General features: G+C 32.5%; 1 protein-coding gene across 1 annotated transcript in view; it reads left to right on the top strand.

Moving 5' to 3' along the window:
- Positions 1-16,715, top strand: part of STAM (signal transducing adaptor molecule) — a 54,305-nt gene that overhangs the window by 28,073 nt on the left and 9,517 nt on the right. The window contains exons 3-8 of the mRNA XM_039877497.1: positions 3,887-3,962; positions 4,044-4,139; positions 5,517-5,663; positions 10,170-10,260; positions 12,114-12,306; positions 13,512-13,606. Coding sequence (XP_039733431.1) covers positions 3,887-3,962; positions 4,044-4,139; positions 5,517-5,663; positions 10,170-10,260; positions 12,114-12,306; positions 13,512-13,606 — 698 coding nt within the window. The remainder of the gene's footprint in view (positions 1-3,886; positions 3,963-4,043; positions 4,140-5,516; positions 5,664-10,169; positions 10,261-12,113; positions 12,307-13,511; positions 13,607-16,715) is intronic.

Below are 16,715 nucleotides of genomic sequence, written 5' to 3' on the forward strand. Positions count from 1 at the left end.
TGTGATGTAAGAGTTCTTTCTTTCTTTATTTTTACCTAACTTTTATTTATGATTTTTTACATAGAAAAAAATTACTCTGTTGAGAGAGAGCTACCCATTTGTACATATTTAGAAATAGGAACAGCTAACATAGGAAGTCTTAACTGATTTGGTAGTCATACAGAGTTTTCATCATGATCTTTCATGGTTGTGTTTTATGTACATGACTTGATAACACTTATTTTATTAAAATTCATAAAAGCCGAAGTGAAGATGATGGCTTAAACATCAGTTAATGAAAGTGTTATCAACAGAGTTATTTGCTGCCTGTTGAATATTTTTTCATGGTGTCATTGTAATTTGTATGGATGTGGTTCATCCTGTTAGGCCTGACTGAATTGGATTAATCATAAGGATTTCCTTTAGCAGTGATACAAACATACAGCGCTTTATATGGAGGAATCTAGCTTTTGGGGTATTTTTTCGGTAAAATGAATGAGCATGAATGAGAAATTTTCTTAATTGCTAGATCAAAGGAGTGACTGACGATAAAATTTATTTAAAGAATATTACCTTTCCAGATTTCCCTTCAGAGCTTCAAGTTTTGCAGATCCGTGTTTTGTATGGGAGACTGGAAGAGTCTGAATTGCAAAAGAAAGCACAGTAGCATGGCTATGTGATATATGTGTCTGAAGATTAATTTTCACTTAACCATCAAGCAATAGGTAGCCTATATTTAGTAGTTAAGACTTTATATAGAAACTGAATGACTAAGAGTGGTTTGATAGGAGGGGAGTATGAGGAAAGAGGATCTAATAAGAGAAGGGCTCTCTCTTATTAAAGTTCTATTTTCTTTGAAGCTGACCGTACAGTTTGTTGAGGTGGAATGGAGTAATAACTGGTAAATAGTGAATACCTGAAACAGACTTTGATTATTGACTTTCATCAGAGCTGACATATGCCAGAGCAGCTATGTACATTCCTGAAAAGTCTGTTTCCTGTCTCATCTACAATTTGAGAAAAAGGCATTAGAAGCCACAACTACATGAAAGTACTTCTCCACTGCCCCTTTTTCACCCTTTTATGAACTAAATGAATGACCCGGGTTTATGCATAAAATGATGATTTTTGTGGATGAACATAGTTTTGGCTGGAGTGACTGTACTTTGCCTTGGACAATTTCAGTTTATGTCTGCTTTTCCTGTACTATGTCCAGTTGGCACACCCTTACACTCTCAGAAGGGTACTTGGATAGATGCTAAATGATACAGATGCTAAATGCTACTGTTTCTGGTCAACTTTTTTTGGTCATTAAGAAGATAATAGCTGTAGTATACCTATTTTGTGTTCACTTCTAACTCTTAAACCTTTATAAAAGCAGTATTTTATTTGTAATTTTTGTAAGAATCATAAAAATACATATTCACTTTCATTTTTGTGTTTTTTTTCTTATTGTGGAAATACTGAAAAACTGAATTGAAAAAAAATTGTGCATAGCAGAATGAGATAGTTAATACTAGATTTTTGTGGGTTACTTCTATTGTTGAATAGTGCCAGTTTTATACACAATTCTGAAGTGTTTTTTAGCTTATATTTAAAAAGATACTACTGTATTGGCATACATACAGTGTTTTTCAGCATCTATAAGCATTCTGATTGGGTTTGCAGCTCTATCCTTTTTGGTGCAATAGCCAACTTTGTTTTGGTGCCAGAGATATCTTTGCCTTGCTTTTAAAAATTGGCTGTTGCAATTATAGACATGAATGAAGTAAAAAGTAAAAGTTCCATTTCACAGCCCATTTCCCTGTCCCCTTTCCAAAACCACAAGTTTAGACTTTTTACTTAAAAAAAAACTGGTTTACAACCAATACACTAGAAATTTTATTTAAAAATTTGATAGTAAAGAAAGGGTAGAGGATTATTTTCTAAAATATTCACTGATTAAATCATCATTGGATAGTTAAATTTTAATGATTTTAATTTTAATATTCAGACATTTTTTTTAATATGGCTTTCACTAGTGCTTTGAAATGATAATTTTTTTATTTTTTACATCAGCATGGTTTTCACAACTGCAAAAATTAACATGGGGTCACAGATTCTGGCTCCTAAAATAAGTCCAACTGTGAAAAAGACAAAATCTAAATAATTTTATAGTGTATTATTTCTTCAGTCTAATAATGCTGCTGTCAGTACTTTTAATATCATACAAAATCAATAATGAGCTTTAGAATCGTTAAGAGTTGAGTGCTTGACATATACAAGGTATTCAATAAACATTACTTCTTTTGTTTATTATTTTCCTCTTTTCCCCTTGCTCTTTAAGTCAGAACTTCCCAATAGGCAATAAAACATCCTTAGAAGTTGAAATCTTAGTTTTTATTCCCTGTTAAGAAAGATTTTTTTCCTTCTTTATTAAGTGCTTGGTAATTGTTTTTTCAATTCTTAAAGAAATTTCTCAGGGAAATTATTCTTACTGGCCAATTTTTCCAGGGATCATTGGAGTTCAAATCACTTGAAAATATTGTGTGTGTGTGTGTATTTATGTTTACATATTTATTTCTCATATCACAAAATTTACTGTTTTAAAGTATGCAGTTTGTTGATTTTTAGTATATTCAGATGTTTGTACAACTGTCATCACTGTCAAATTCTAGAATATTCATCACCCCAAAAAGAAACCATGTATCCATTAGCAGTTTCTCCCATTCTCACCTCTTCTCAACCCCAGAAGTTACTAATTTACTTTCTATCAATATGGATTTAACCTATTCTAGACATTTCATATAGATAGAATCATACAATATGAGGTTTTTGTGACCAGCTTCTTTAACTTAGTGTGTTTTCATGGTTTATCCACGTTGTAAATATAAGTAACATAAAATTTACTGTTTTAACCATTTTTAAGTGTATAATTCAGTGGCATTCAGTACATTTCCCATATTGTGCAACTATCACCACTATCCATTTTCAAAACTTTTCATCATCCCAGACAGAAACTCTATGCATTAATAAGAACTCTCCATTCCTCGCTCCTCCTTGCCACTGGTGATATTTATTCTGCTTTCTGTCTCTCTGTATTTTGCCTGTTTTATGTACTTCATTTAAATGGAATCATATAACATTTGTCCTTTAGTGTCTGGCTCTTCCACATATAGCTCTCAGTCACTTTTTGCTGAGCCTTTTGAAGTTTGTAACTGCATGCTTGGCTTTTTCCACAGCAGACCCAAGTGGCTCCCTGTGCAAGTACCTAGAACTTTCTTCATATAGCTTCTTCTACTTTGTCCTGCAAATTCTAGCTCCCTCAACCTTTCTGAGTTCTAATTTCTGTTCCCTCAACTCAGTGAGATAACAGTTTTCTTCTTGGGATCACCTCTGCACTGAGATCTGGAAAATGCCTTTAGGCAGAAAGCCTGTACTGATATCTGGAAAGTACATCCAGGTAGAAGGTTGAGGCAGATGTCTGGCTTATACAATTTGTATTCCTTCTTAGAGATCATTATTCAGCATTGCCTAGGGTCTTGTGTCCTAAACATGTACCTCAATATCTATTTAAATATATTTTCCCAGTTTTGTAATCGTTTATAGCAGAGGTGCAAGTCTGGTGTCAGGTATTCTGTCGTGACTGCAGTGGAAGTCTCGGCCTACCATTTTATTTTCGAAACTTTCACCCAATGTTAGCCAGAAGTGCCTAGTCAATCTATGATTGTTAAGGAAGAGAACCTGTTAATTTTGTTTGAAACATTTAAAGGAACATGTTAGTATACATGTTTTCAGCTGTATCACTAATAAAAATTAAACTTATTTTCTCTACCCTCTTCTCCCCTTTGTATAATAGTTTATTGCCTATCAGGGGGGCGGAAATTGAATGTACTACTAACTGATTGTTACATATCTCATTTTTTAGACCTAAAGATTGTCTTCGTTCTATTATGAGGAGGGTGAACCATAAAGATCCTCATGTTGCTATGCAGGCTCTGACTGTGAGTGATTTTGTTTTAAGTTCTACCTCAAAACTACCTGCTGAAATTGAGCCCTTTTAATTTCTGATTTTATACTTTTAGCTTCTAGGAGCATGTGTTTCAAACTGTGGCAAAATTTTTCATTTGGAAGTATGTTCAAGAGATTTTGCTAGTGAAGTAAGCAACGTATTAAACAAGGTAAGGAACATTATTTCCAGAAATGAACTAAGACAATTTTCTTTCTTCATATATTTTATTGTTTAGTCCTTCACATTTTAAATCACAAAAAGTCTGTGCTTTTTCTTAAGAAAACTCTTTCTGGACTATATTTATCCAATATGTAAGTAAGTGTTATGTGTCGCCAAAGAGACTACAGATTTATATAACTTAAGGAGTATGTTTTTCCAAGCCAAATTAGAGTGAATTTAACTTCTATATCACTCCTTTCATCTGATAAGTAAATATGTGTATTTCTCTGATTAAGTAATACCATCTTAAGACATTTTTTGTGACCATTTTTGTATCCACAGAGATATTTTCTGAGTGTAGAAGTATTCAGAAATACTGCCAAAAACATGGCACTGTTGAGTTTGTCTTGACATGAATAAGGCCACTACCTGACTGTCACAGGATTTTAATACTATACTATCTACCGAACGTAGAATAACTGAACGTAGAATAAAGAATTCAAATTCTGCAATTCAGGACTTAAAAATTTGTTACTAAGTAATATGCACATTTTCTCACATTCTGCTTTATTCAGTTATAAGTATTTTCTACTAATTAATAACCATTCTTTTAATCTCCTGAATATTATAAAAATGTACCACTGTTTACGAAGAGATTCTATTATAATGTTTTCTATAATTTAATTGAAGATGTACTCAAAGGTGTACTCAGTAGCATGGATAACTATTTTGGAAAGCAAACAGCTACGTATAGGAGAAAGTACTTCTCCTATTTTCCAAATGTTTTACAATGAACATTCTGGTTTTATACTCATGGGGAGATGTTATTTTGAAGGATAAAGTTTCCAGGGATATTAACATGCAGTGGACTTCAAACCGGCCTCAAATAAAGCAACTTGGGAAAAACACCAGTCATGCACATTAAAAGTCAGGAATTAGAAATAAAGGAACTACGCCATTTATTCTGTTTCCAGCTTATTTTTTATTGGTCTGCAAAAAAAACAAAACTTACTACTTTTCTTTGTCTTCCTGATGTATAAAGCTTGCTTAATTGTAAAATACTCTGCAACAAATTCTTTCTGACCTCCAAAAATAAGTTATTACATATTTAATCTGTTTTAATTTGATACGAGGTATGTATGGTGGTATCTTTTTTTTTTTTTATAGTGTGAAAATTAGTTTATTTCTGATAGACAAGTATATTTTCTTGTGGATTGTCTATTGCTGGGGAAAATTTGTAATTCAAAAAGAGATGCACATTTGTTAATCATTGTCACCATAGTAAGTAAAAAGAGACATACAACACTATAATTTTTATATTTAAGATATGTTACATCATTAGCCAGGAAATTAGTACTTTTTAATTAATTTTTCTCTCTACTTTTAGGGTCATCCTAAAGTGTGTGAAAAATTAAAGGCTCTTATGGTTGAATGGACGGATGAATTTAAGAATGATCCACAGCTTAGTCTAATATCAGCAATGATTAAAAATCTTAAGGAACAAGGAGTTACTTTTCCAGCTATTGGCTCTCAGGTATTTTATAAAATTGTGCGTGCGCTACAGTTTGTTTCTCTATAGTAGCCATGTTTATTTGAATTTTTCTTTTTTTCCCTCCAAACCCAGGTAGTTTTTACTACTCCGGAAGAATTTTTGTTAATAATCTTGCATTTAGAGTTGCCAGAGAAATATAGTGGAATATTAATTTGCTACAACCTCCACTTTCCCTGTTTTTCTTTCTTTATAAGTGAATTGGTTTAACATTTTATAGTTTTTAAAAATTTTAATTTAGTTTTTTTAATAATATGGACAAAATTGCTTTATTACATCAGATAATTCTGATAGTCTTGTTAAATGCTATTAATGCTATAATTTTATCTACAAACAATGACAGTTCAAAAATTAGGATACCCTTAATATTTAAGTATGAATTTAGAGGTTCTTTTGATTATGAAATTTATGATGCCTGTATTAAAAATGGGAAGAAGATAAAAGGGGGTCAGTGGGAAGAGAAGCACATGAAACATCTGTTCCTTTAATAAAAGCTGATCAGTATCTTCCTCCTTTTTCGTAATAATTATGGTTGATTGAAAGCCTTAATTTTCCTTTTCCAAAAAAAAAGTTATGTAACGAGACCAGTCCCTAATTTATGTCATATAAGAAAATGAAAGAGTATCTCCTTTATTCTTTTTTTGTTGTGTGTAACCATCCTTTAGGATGCCAACTAAACAAAGGGGGCTTAAAATATGTGGTAATTTATTGTACTGTCTTTACCCACTGTATGGATTTGGGGTACAATATAACAAGTGGTATGAAAGCATGAGCAGAAAACTCAAGTTTGGGGTTTTGACCACTTCAAGGAATCATGAAGTGATTCATCCAGACTCACCTAGACTTTCTTCCAAGGCCCTTCTAGTTTATCTGTGTACTCTTGAGCTGTGAAGACCCAGAAATATACTTGGAGATGAAGGAAAGGATATTTTTCTTCTTTAAAATTTGGCTCATGAATAGTTTTACAATGGTACATCATTGAGAAGTATTCATTCATAATTGAAAGCTGGCTTTTACTACTCAATAATTTCTAAAATCTGTGTAATTTAGGAATAATTTTATGCAGGATAATTCAAGATATCTTTTAATAATTTGCTTGACAGCAGAAACAATGTTTAATTATCAAAGAATAAATTCACTACAGAGAACTGAAGAGTGTAGCTGCGTAGTGGAATTGCAGTTTCTATACCCTGGGAACCTATTCTAGAGCTTGTTACTCGAAGTGTGGTTCATTGACCATCACCATTATCACTGGGACGCTTGTTAGAAATGCATAGTCTCAGATACCACTCCAGACCCATGGATTCATTATTGTCATTTTAACAAGATCCCTGGATGATTCCGCATGCACGTTAAGGTTTGAGAAGCACTGCTCTAGAGTACAGTTTCCAGTGCAAGTGAAAACTGCATTTCCATCCACAAAGGGACTTATTCCTGTTGGAGAAGAAAGAAGAATTAATGATGTTTGCTATGTAGCATCGTTTGGTTAATCTACAATCTCAGATAGTTGTGGGAACAGCTTTAGGGATTTTCTAATCTAATCCCCTCATTTTACAGATGAGGAAACTGAGACCCAGAATGGTTAAGTGACTTGCCCAGGGCCACAGCTAGTAGTTGACAGAGCTGGAACTAGAACAAAGGCCTCCTGACTCTCAGTCCAGTGTTCTTTCCACTACACGATCCTGCCTTCCATTTGATATAGAGGTTAGTGGATATGTGTCTGTCCAGATTAGGCTTTGAAGGACAAGAAGTGGAGGGAACACTGGCAAGAGCATTTATTTATTGATTGGCATAGTTATGTTACTTTCATGTTCATAACAGGACATAAATCAGGAATAGTAAAGTTACTTCTTTTCATGTAGATGTTACAAAATATGTAAAAGCAAATTTTGTTATAGTTGTTGTCTTTCAGCCATAAGAAATATGTAAAATGCATATAAGGTAAAAGATGAAGTAGAGTGTTGATTTTTTATAGTAGTTTCTGAAAAATGTGTATTGACAACCCTGTTTGTAAAGAGCTTCATATTTAATGATAAAATGTTATCACCTAGGATCAACTGTAAAAGTCTCTCTAGATTGTAAAGTCACTTAGTTGCTTAAGACATTCCTACATTTATTATCAGAATAGATCTTTGTTAACATATTTAACAAAAGCCTCTGAAAATATAAGGATTTTTAAGTATACTTTTTATCCAGGTGCAGAAAAAATAATATAAAAATATTAAGAAAAGCCATACTTAAAACAAACATAGACTCAGGGACACAGACAGTGGATTCGTGGTTACCAGATGGAAGGGGGGAAAGGAGGGATGGGGAAAGTATATAAGAGTAAAGGAGGTCAAATATTTGGGGACAGAAGGAAATTTAACTTGGGTGGTGAACACACAATGTAGTATACAAAGGACATATTATTGACTTGAACACTTGAAACCTATTTGTTTTTATTAATCAATATCACCTCAATAATTCCAATACAAAAGTAAAAAGAAAAATCAAACTTTAGTCACTTAACTTAGGCTTCTGTGATTCCTTTGGCACTAAATTTTGACATGGAGATAAAAGTAGTGCTACACTGCTACTGTATTTGACTAGTTAATAAGACAAGTGTCATTGCTACACTTAGTACCTGATGATAGAAAGGAACTTTGAAAGGCATTTAGTTCAGGAATGTAGGCCTTCATGTAGCTTGTTCTGCACTTCTGAACTGACAGAGTTCTTCACAGACCACAACACAAAAGATCAACATGTCTGTTTTGTGAAATTCACCAAATTGTATAAAAAAATTCACATACAATGAAAAAGATTGTGTCTGATCTTTTTCATTATATGTGAATTTTTCATTACACATCTTCTGTTTTTAGAGCTGTGTAATGATTAAAACATTACAAGAGATGGACCAGAATTGAAAGTTCTATTTGGTGAACTATAAAAAGCTTTTTCTAATCAGCTTTTCTAAAAATAAATGCCTTGTGCATTGTTTGACATAAAATATACTAAGTGATGGAGGTAGAACTGTATTTTACTGTAATGTTAACTATTTTCTATTTTGCCTTTCATTTACTCAACAGTCATTTAAAAATTAGAATTTCATTTTTTTAATTGGTTGCTCTGGAAATTATGACATACATTTGTAACTTCATAATCTGTTTTGAGTTAATATGGTATTATTTCATGTAAAATGTAAAAAGCTTGCAACTGTACAGAGTTTATTTACTCTCACTTCAGCAGCTTTTATGCTACAGTCATCATATGTATGACATACTTACCTCTACATATATTACAAATCCCAGGAGACAATGATATACTTTTGTTTTAGTCCCTGAATGGCCCCTATCTTATCTGATTTTGGAAGCTATATGTGTTAATTCAGTCCTCTTAAAAGCCTGTGATGTTTAGATGCTATTACTATCCTCATTTTATAGATACGGAACTTGAGGCACAAAGAGGTCAGCGTACCCAAGGTCATACATGAGAAGGTCGTGGGTCTGGCATTTGATCCCATGTTTGCCTGACTCCACAACTTACATTCTTAGCTACCCATATCATAGTACCTTATTTAAAAGTGGTATCAGAGGAACACAAAGGTGAGAGAGTGTAATTAAGGGGTTTAGAGATATTTTAATTAGAACTCAGTATTTTAGCTGTTTAGTGACTGGTGAGTTGAAACTCAACAAGGAAAAATGGGATTGGAGTAATAGGAAAGGAAGACAAGATAAGTAGAAGCAGATGTGTGTCAAAGGTGTAAAAGCAGGTGTGTGTATGCGTGCATGTGCACACGCTCGTGCTAGCAGTTTCTGGTAACTGATAGAATATTTGAAATTAAGGCTGGTAAAATAGGCTGGAGTCTGATTTGCTTTGATTGCCATGGGAAACTGAGAGGCTGTTGAGGCTTAGAAGCTTATAATTCCTTAAGCGTGAATCAGCTTATGTATTTATTTCTTTGTACACTACCTTATTTACAAAATATGTTTAAGATGTACAATAATGTATTCCTAGAATTAACTACTTGTATTTTGGTTTACAAAGTAGTATAATTTTGTGAGCAGTTGTATTATATGTAAATCTGGTTTCCCAAAGATAGCATCCTGATTTGATCTGGAAGAAAGCAATAAAATATAACTCCTAAGATTTTTAAATTTAAAAAAATATCTGTTTTCAAAATAGCCAACTTCTTCTCCCTCTTAACCACTTTTCTGGTTTTAGAATTTTTCTAAAAATTTTAAAATCTCTAGTTTTTCTTCTCTGGTTTGCTTTTAGTTTAACCTCTTTACATAAATCTGCGTGTGTTATTAGGCTCTTGGCCTTAAGTATCTAATTGCTCTCTTTCCTCCAGTTCTAACTCTTCTTCTCAGGCTGCTCCAGTTTAGGTTTCTTTCTTCTTCAGAAGTCTGTGGTAAATTGATGAGAAGGGTCTTGCAAGTTCGTAGATTAGATGGGATAGAAAAATTGGAGAACAACCCTCAAATATTGTGTTCTTTTTTTGTGTGTTAGGCTGCAGAACAAGCAAAAGCAAGCCCAGCTCTGGTAGCCAAGGATCCTGGTACTGTGGCTAACAAAAAAGAAGAAGAAGATTTAGCAAAAGGTATGTTTTAATTCCCTGGTGTTGGGAAGAAGATAGGTTTTTTACTTAATATTTTTTCCCCTGTGATATTTAAAAACAAAAGAAATAGGATTTGGTAGCTAAAAGTGGAATCTGCTTTGTTCCCTTCCTCAGTATCATTCCTTCCTTCTCCTCTTCCAAGGCAACTACTATCATGTGTGTCCTTTCACGCTTTATGTTTATAATACTTTTACTACACTACATAGCCATAAAGAGTAGGTACCATCTACAACTTGTTTTTTTCATGCAAAGATATGTTTGAGATCGAATTATGATGAGACATACAAATCAAGTACATTCGTTTTAACTGCTGTGTAATATTCCAGTGTACTGTAATTTATATGCTGTAATTTATCCTCTTACTGTGGACATTTGGGTTTTCTGTGTGTGTGTGTGTGTGTGTGTGTTTTACTATAACAAGTATGCTACATCTAGTATCCTTGTACATGTTCTTTTGGACATATATATGTATATATATGACTTTTTTGTGTGACTAAATGTATTGTTTTCTCATGGATTGGGTACAGCTTTAACTTTGCTGAATAGTTGTATTATTTCCTCTTCCATCAGCCATGTATGAAAGCTGTTGTTATTGTTTTTGATACCTTGATATGTGGTACTGTCAGAGTTTAATTTTTGTGAGTCTAATTAGTTTGAAATAATGTCTAATTATATTAATTTTCATTTCCTTGCTTAATAGTAAGGTCAAGTTCTTTGTATGTTCTTATTGTCTTTTTCTATTGAGTCTTTTTTTAAAATTAATGATATGTAGAAAGTTTTGGGGTTTTTAAAAATTTTATTAAATTTATTGAGGGTGACATTGGTTAATGAAATTATATAGGTTTCAAGTGTACATTTCTATAATGCATCATCTGTGTATTGCAGTATGTTCACCACCCAAAGTCAGGTCTCCTGTCACCATATTTTTGACCCCCTTTACCCTTAGAAAGTTTTATTTTGGATGCTAATCTTTAGCCTATTATATCTGTTATAGATCTTTGCTCTTGGTTTTTGGTTTATACTTTAACTTTTATAATGGTGCGTTTTATCAAACATAAGTTTTAAATTTTGATATAGTCAAAATTTTTGCTTTTCTGTTATTTTTGCTTTTTTATGTCTTAAGATATCTTTTCTTATCCCAAGATCCTAAAAGATAGTTTCCTGTATTTTCTTATGATATTTCTAAAGTTACGGGTTGAGTCAAAAGTAGAGTAGTCAATCTGTTAAGATTACATTGCAGAACATGAGTGATACATGGTGATGGCCTCCACTGGGGGAGATAGAAGAGACAAATTTGAAATCTGTTTGCCAGGACTTGTTAATAAGACTTTACTGTAGTTATTTCTAAGAATTCCAATTCTTAGATGGCTCATGTAAGAATTACCTTTGGAACAATAAAATACAGATTCTTAGGTACGACCTTTGAGGCTCTGATTTAGTAAGAGGCTTGAGATTCTTGACTTCCCAAGTGATTTTGATTCTTATTTGGGGAAGTTAAGCTATAGAAATACATTGTAAAGATAAAAGAAAATATATCTGCAGCTAAATTTTTAATTTATATTTTTTATTACCTAGAATAAATTAAATTGTATCAGTTCAGTAAAAATAGTCATCATGCTATTCAATTATTTTGTTTATTTTTAAACTTTCAGTTGCGAATCAATGAATAAAATTGGTGAAATGATTTTTATTCAGTGTATTATATCAGGATATGTCCTAGTTTCCAGCTATATTATTGAAAGAAGAATACGTTTTACCTTAAGATATCTTTTTTACTTCTTTGCATTTTTGGATAGATTAACATTTCAGAGCTTCTTAAACCCATTATTTTCCAGCCATTGAATTGTCCCTGAAGGAACAAAGGCAGCAGTCAACCACCCTTTCCACTTTGTATCCAAGCACATCTAACCTCTTAACTAACCACCAACATGAAGGCCGAAAAGTTCGTGCTATATATGACTTTGAAGCTGCTGAAGATAATGAACTTACTTTTAAAGCTGGAGAAATTATTACAGTTCTTGATGACAGGTGATGGTTAATATTAAATTGAACATTCACATGAGCATATATAACATTTTGCCTCTGTGTTTCATATCATTCCTGTTGGATGCCATTGTCAAATGTAACAAACATTGACATAGATATTTTCTTTGATGATTGCTTTGTTTATGTCAGACTGGCTGGATTTTTATTTTGTAGTTCAATTTTTTTCACATCTGTTATTCGAATAGTTTTTTTTGTATGTGGAAGCCTAGTTTAATCTATTCATTTTTGGTTCCATCTAATATAGATTGTTAAATTACTAAAAAATTAAGATTTTTAGAAAATACACTGAATATGTATGTGTATTTATAGAACTTATAAGAAGTACATAATATATTGAATATCATTTAGTATATTTGTGTGAAACAAATTTATTTTACATGGAATTATATACATTTACATTATAATGGGGTGATACAAAGCATGTCTTTAATTACAGCCTTATGTTTACTTAAAAATTGTTACTGATAGTGAAGTACTAAACTTTGCAAATGTTTTTAAAAATAAATTCGAATAGATTTGTTTATTATAGTGTCACACATTCTAACATGTTTTCTTGAGTATAAGAAAATGAAGTTAAGTTTGAACTAATTCACTGGATATTGCACAAAACCATGGTCATTCATTAATTCAGAAAATACTTATTGAGAGCTTGCTAGCTTTCCTTATACGAGTCACTTGGGATATAGTGGAGAACATGGGTATGCACCTGGGGGTGTGTTCCTTGTGAACGTTTTGTGTTATGAACAGTGTCATCTGTCATGTGTCCTCTTATGGGGAAAATCTGCAATACATACTAGGCTGAGCACTGATTTAGGAATGAAGATCTCGATTAAGAGCCTACCATATATCTTATTACAAAAAATTTTTAATCTGAAGCCCATGAACCACATAAAGTTGACAGTTTTTAAGTATAGGGATCTCTTTGGGAGGAAGAGAGTTAAGAGGCTTATAGTAGATCAAAGCTTTCACCAGCCTTCCAAAAGATTAAAGACTATGTGTTTAATAGCTTATTATTTTCTCTGAGGCCTTAGCTCTTATTTGTAATAACTACACATTCAATTCCTTTTTCACTGGATTGTTGTGGGATTCAAATCTGGTAATGATGTTACGTTAAATACTATAAAGGTTAATATTTATAGAAATAAAAATCTTTATTATATTACAGCATTCTTTTTTATTCTTCCTAGTGATCCCAACTGGTGGAAAGGTGAAACCCATCAAGGCATGGGGTTATTTCCCTCTAATTTTGTGACTGCAGATCTCACTGCTGAACCAGAAATGAGTGAGTATTTTCTTAATGAAAGTTAACTAAGTTCAGCTTTCTAGAGCAGGGACTCTCAAATGTTAGTGTCTCTGAGGTGTTTATCAGAAATGTAGCTTCCTGGTCAGTGGATTATTTACCAGAAATCATCTAAGAATTGTCATCTGTCTACCATGATTATCTTTAGACAGACTATAAACTTTCTTAAAAAGAAAGGGATATGTACACACACACACACCCCTTTGTAAAAATGTGCATTAAGAAGTGTTAATGGAATTTATGCATTATGTATTTTCATTATCAGTTGATAAAGTTTGACATATGCAGCTTAACCTCATGGAGAATTCTTTCTATTCAAAGGCTGAGCCCATTTCTCTAGGATTCTAGCCTCAAACTTGGAAGCTGTGGCCTCTAAGTTTGGCTTTCCTAGGCCCCATGGGCCATAACCAATCGTATAAATATAGAGCCATAACCAATCATATAAATATTTTCTGTTTGATTTTCCAATCTTTCCTGACTAGGAGAAATAAACCAGAAAGTGGGGCCAAGAAGAAAAAGTGATATGACTGACAGGCATAAGAGTTGCTGAAGATGTAACTACTGGTAGCCTCTGAAAACGCTAGTATACAGTAGACTATTTTTCTTTATAATATTGTACTTCAATGAATTTTCATAATGATGAGTTTGAGTCGTCAAGATTAAGTCATAACTTCCCTCTAAGGAAACAGAAATATGTTCTGGTCTAGAAAGATTTCTATTCGTGATTAATGTTTAGAATGTTAAGAGTTTTTGTATAAAAGTGAGTAAGCTACAGTTACCTGGCAGAATATCTCAGCTCATCTTTCTATAATGCCATGTAGAAGTAATCAACTTTATAAACCGCAAGATGCTTAGGTCTTTTTTAGTTTACAAGAATTTTAAGAAAGGATCTGTCCTAGTCATCTTTTTATTTCCAACAGCATGTATTACTAAATCTTATCTAGAATATAGACTATGTATATAAATATTTATACAATAAGTGATATAAAAATGTATATATAGATATATATGTTAACAATACAGAGATACTTTTCTTTGAACACTTCTCTTTCAAGAGAAGGCTTAACAACAAACCAGATATTCACTTTCATATAGACAGGTTCCTGATACCCATTCCTTTAATGGAGTTCTTTTTTGTAAGAAGTAAAAAAAAAAAAAACATGTTGTAGAATTTTGTTTAAATGGCAGTGCATACTGTGCCAAGTTTTTAACTTGGGCCGATAGTGGTGGGGTTTGTTTGTTTTGGGGATTTTGTTTTGTTTTGTTTTGTTTTGTTTGTGTGTGTTGAATTAGATATTGGAAAGGGTAGAATTGTCTTGGATTTATTCTGTTTAAGATGAGATCCAGGATCTTATGTAGATCATGTAGCCAATTCATCTTTTTTCTCATCATATAGTATTGTGTAGCTTTAAAGTGAATCTTCTAGCTCATATGTTTCACTCTGGACCACCTAAAACAGGAACATCAGAGCTTACATAATGGAGTTAATAGTTCTCAAGCTTAGAAAACAAGTACTAGCATGATCCTCATAGCGTCATTCTTTATGAGGAAACAAAGGGCCACTTCACTTAATGTGTCAAGTAGAAATACCTGCCCTACTTAACTTCATTTTGTTTTGGAGATGCAGTAAGATACTGTGAAAGCACTTTATCTTTTAAATATATAAATATAATATTTTATCTATATCTATGAAGATATATACACACAATATACATACACCCATGTGTACATAGTAATAGTTCCTATGAGAAAAAGCACTGCAAACTTGTATACAGTTAGCTGTTAGGATATGAAGTCTACCATATGTCTCTTACGGGTAGCAGCCAATATAGTGCTGTCCCAGCTTCTACTTGTTAATAGCTCAAGATATATGAAGTAAAAATATGTATAGCAGATGTCTCTTTTTCTCACATGAGAAAATGAAATCAGCTGAAACTTTTTTCTGTATGTAGAATTTTGCTTTATGGTGACTTGAATAGGATGAATGTATTTCTTATATTGGAAACTAAACTATTTCCATTTTATATGGACTTACACAGCATAGAATATGTAAGTGATATGACTTCTTTTCTTACTGTGAAATCTCAGGCTAGATTCCAGTAGTTCGGGCTAGTAGAGCCAGATATATTGGCACTCAAATCCAGGCTTTGCCATTTGTTAGCCCTCACCTGTGCAAGAGTTTATAAATCTTTCTAAGCCACTGTTAACCTCATTTATGAAATGGATGTATCTCATAAGATTGGATTATAAATTCATTGGAGGAAATGTAATATGTATTACCTTAAGCACATTTAGTAGTTTAATAGATACTATTTCCCTTCCTTAATTCTGCCTCTTTCCCCACCCTCCCTTTCATCCTAATTCTTAATATTCTTATGAATACTGATTGATCACATTGATAAAAGGATGAACAATTCAGAAAAGAAGTTCATTTCTTTAAAGCTATATGTGCTTCTCAGTGTTATTTTGGAGAAGGTTAATTGCTATGTTAATCATATCCTCATATGTACTAGTAAATATTATGTTGACTGGATTTTTAAAGATTGCTTTGTCGAGTAAGAGAAATATGTGTTTCTGGACAATGGTTTGCAGGTCCCTTAGTAATCTTTTTTTTTCCCCCTCACCATTGCAAAGAATAATGTAACTAAAGAATACAGGCTGATTTATTGGGAAATTCAGATTCCTGCCAAGGCCACTTTTAAATTCTTTATTGACTTGGATGTCTTTCTCTTTTTAAAAACTCTGAGTAGAATGCTGGAGAACATACAGCTAACTTTCCAGTTTATTACATTGAAATAGCATGGTTTATCAAATGAGTTTTCTTTGAAAGGATGGGTAATTTAAAAAGAGAGTTTATTTTTAATTGCAGAGTTCATTTATGTCATTGTAAATCTTTGCTTTTTGTTCACCAATTTACTAAACTCTCTTGTGTAGATGGTGATTAATCTGTTTCAGAAATATACCTCTTATTTTTAATTAAGTATCTTTTATGGAAAATGTAAAATCTTTAGAAGAGAAAATTAAGAAATCTTGACATAAAGTAATATTCTGTCATTATTGCCTAAATCTGCAACCTAATGATTCCTTAAAT

The sequence above is a fragment of the Pteropus medius genome, unplaced genomic scaffold (genome assembly GCF_902729225.1).
Source record: "Pteropus medius unplaced genomic scaffold, Ma_sr-lr_union100, whole genome shotgun sequence".
Classification (NCBI taxonomy): Eukaryota; Metazoa; Chordata; class Mammalia; order Chiroptera; family Pteropodidae; genus Pteropus; species Pteropus medius.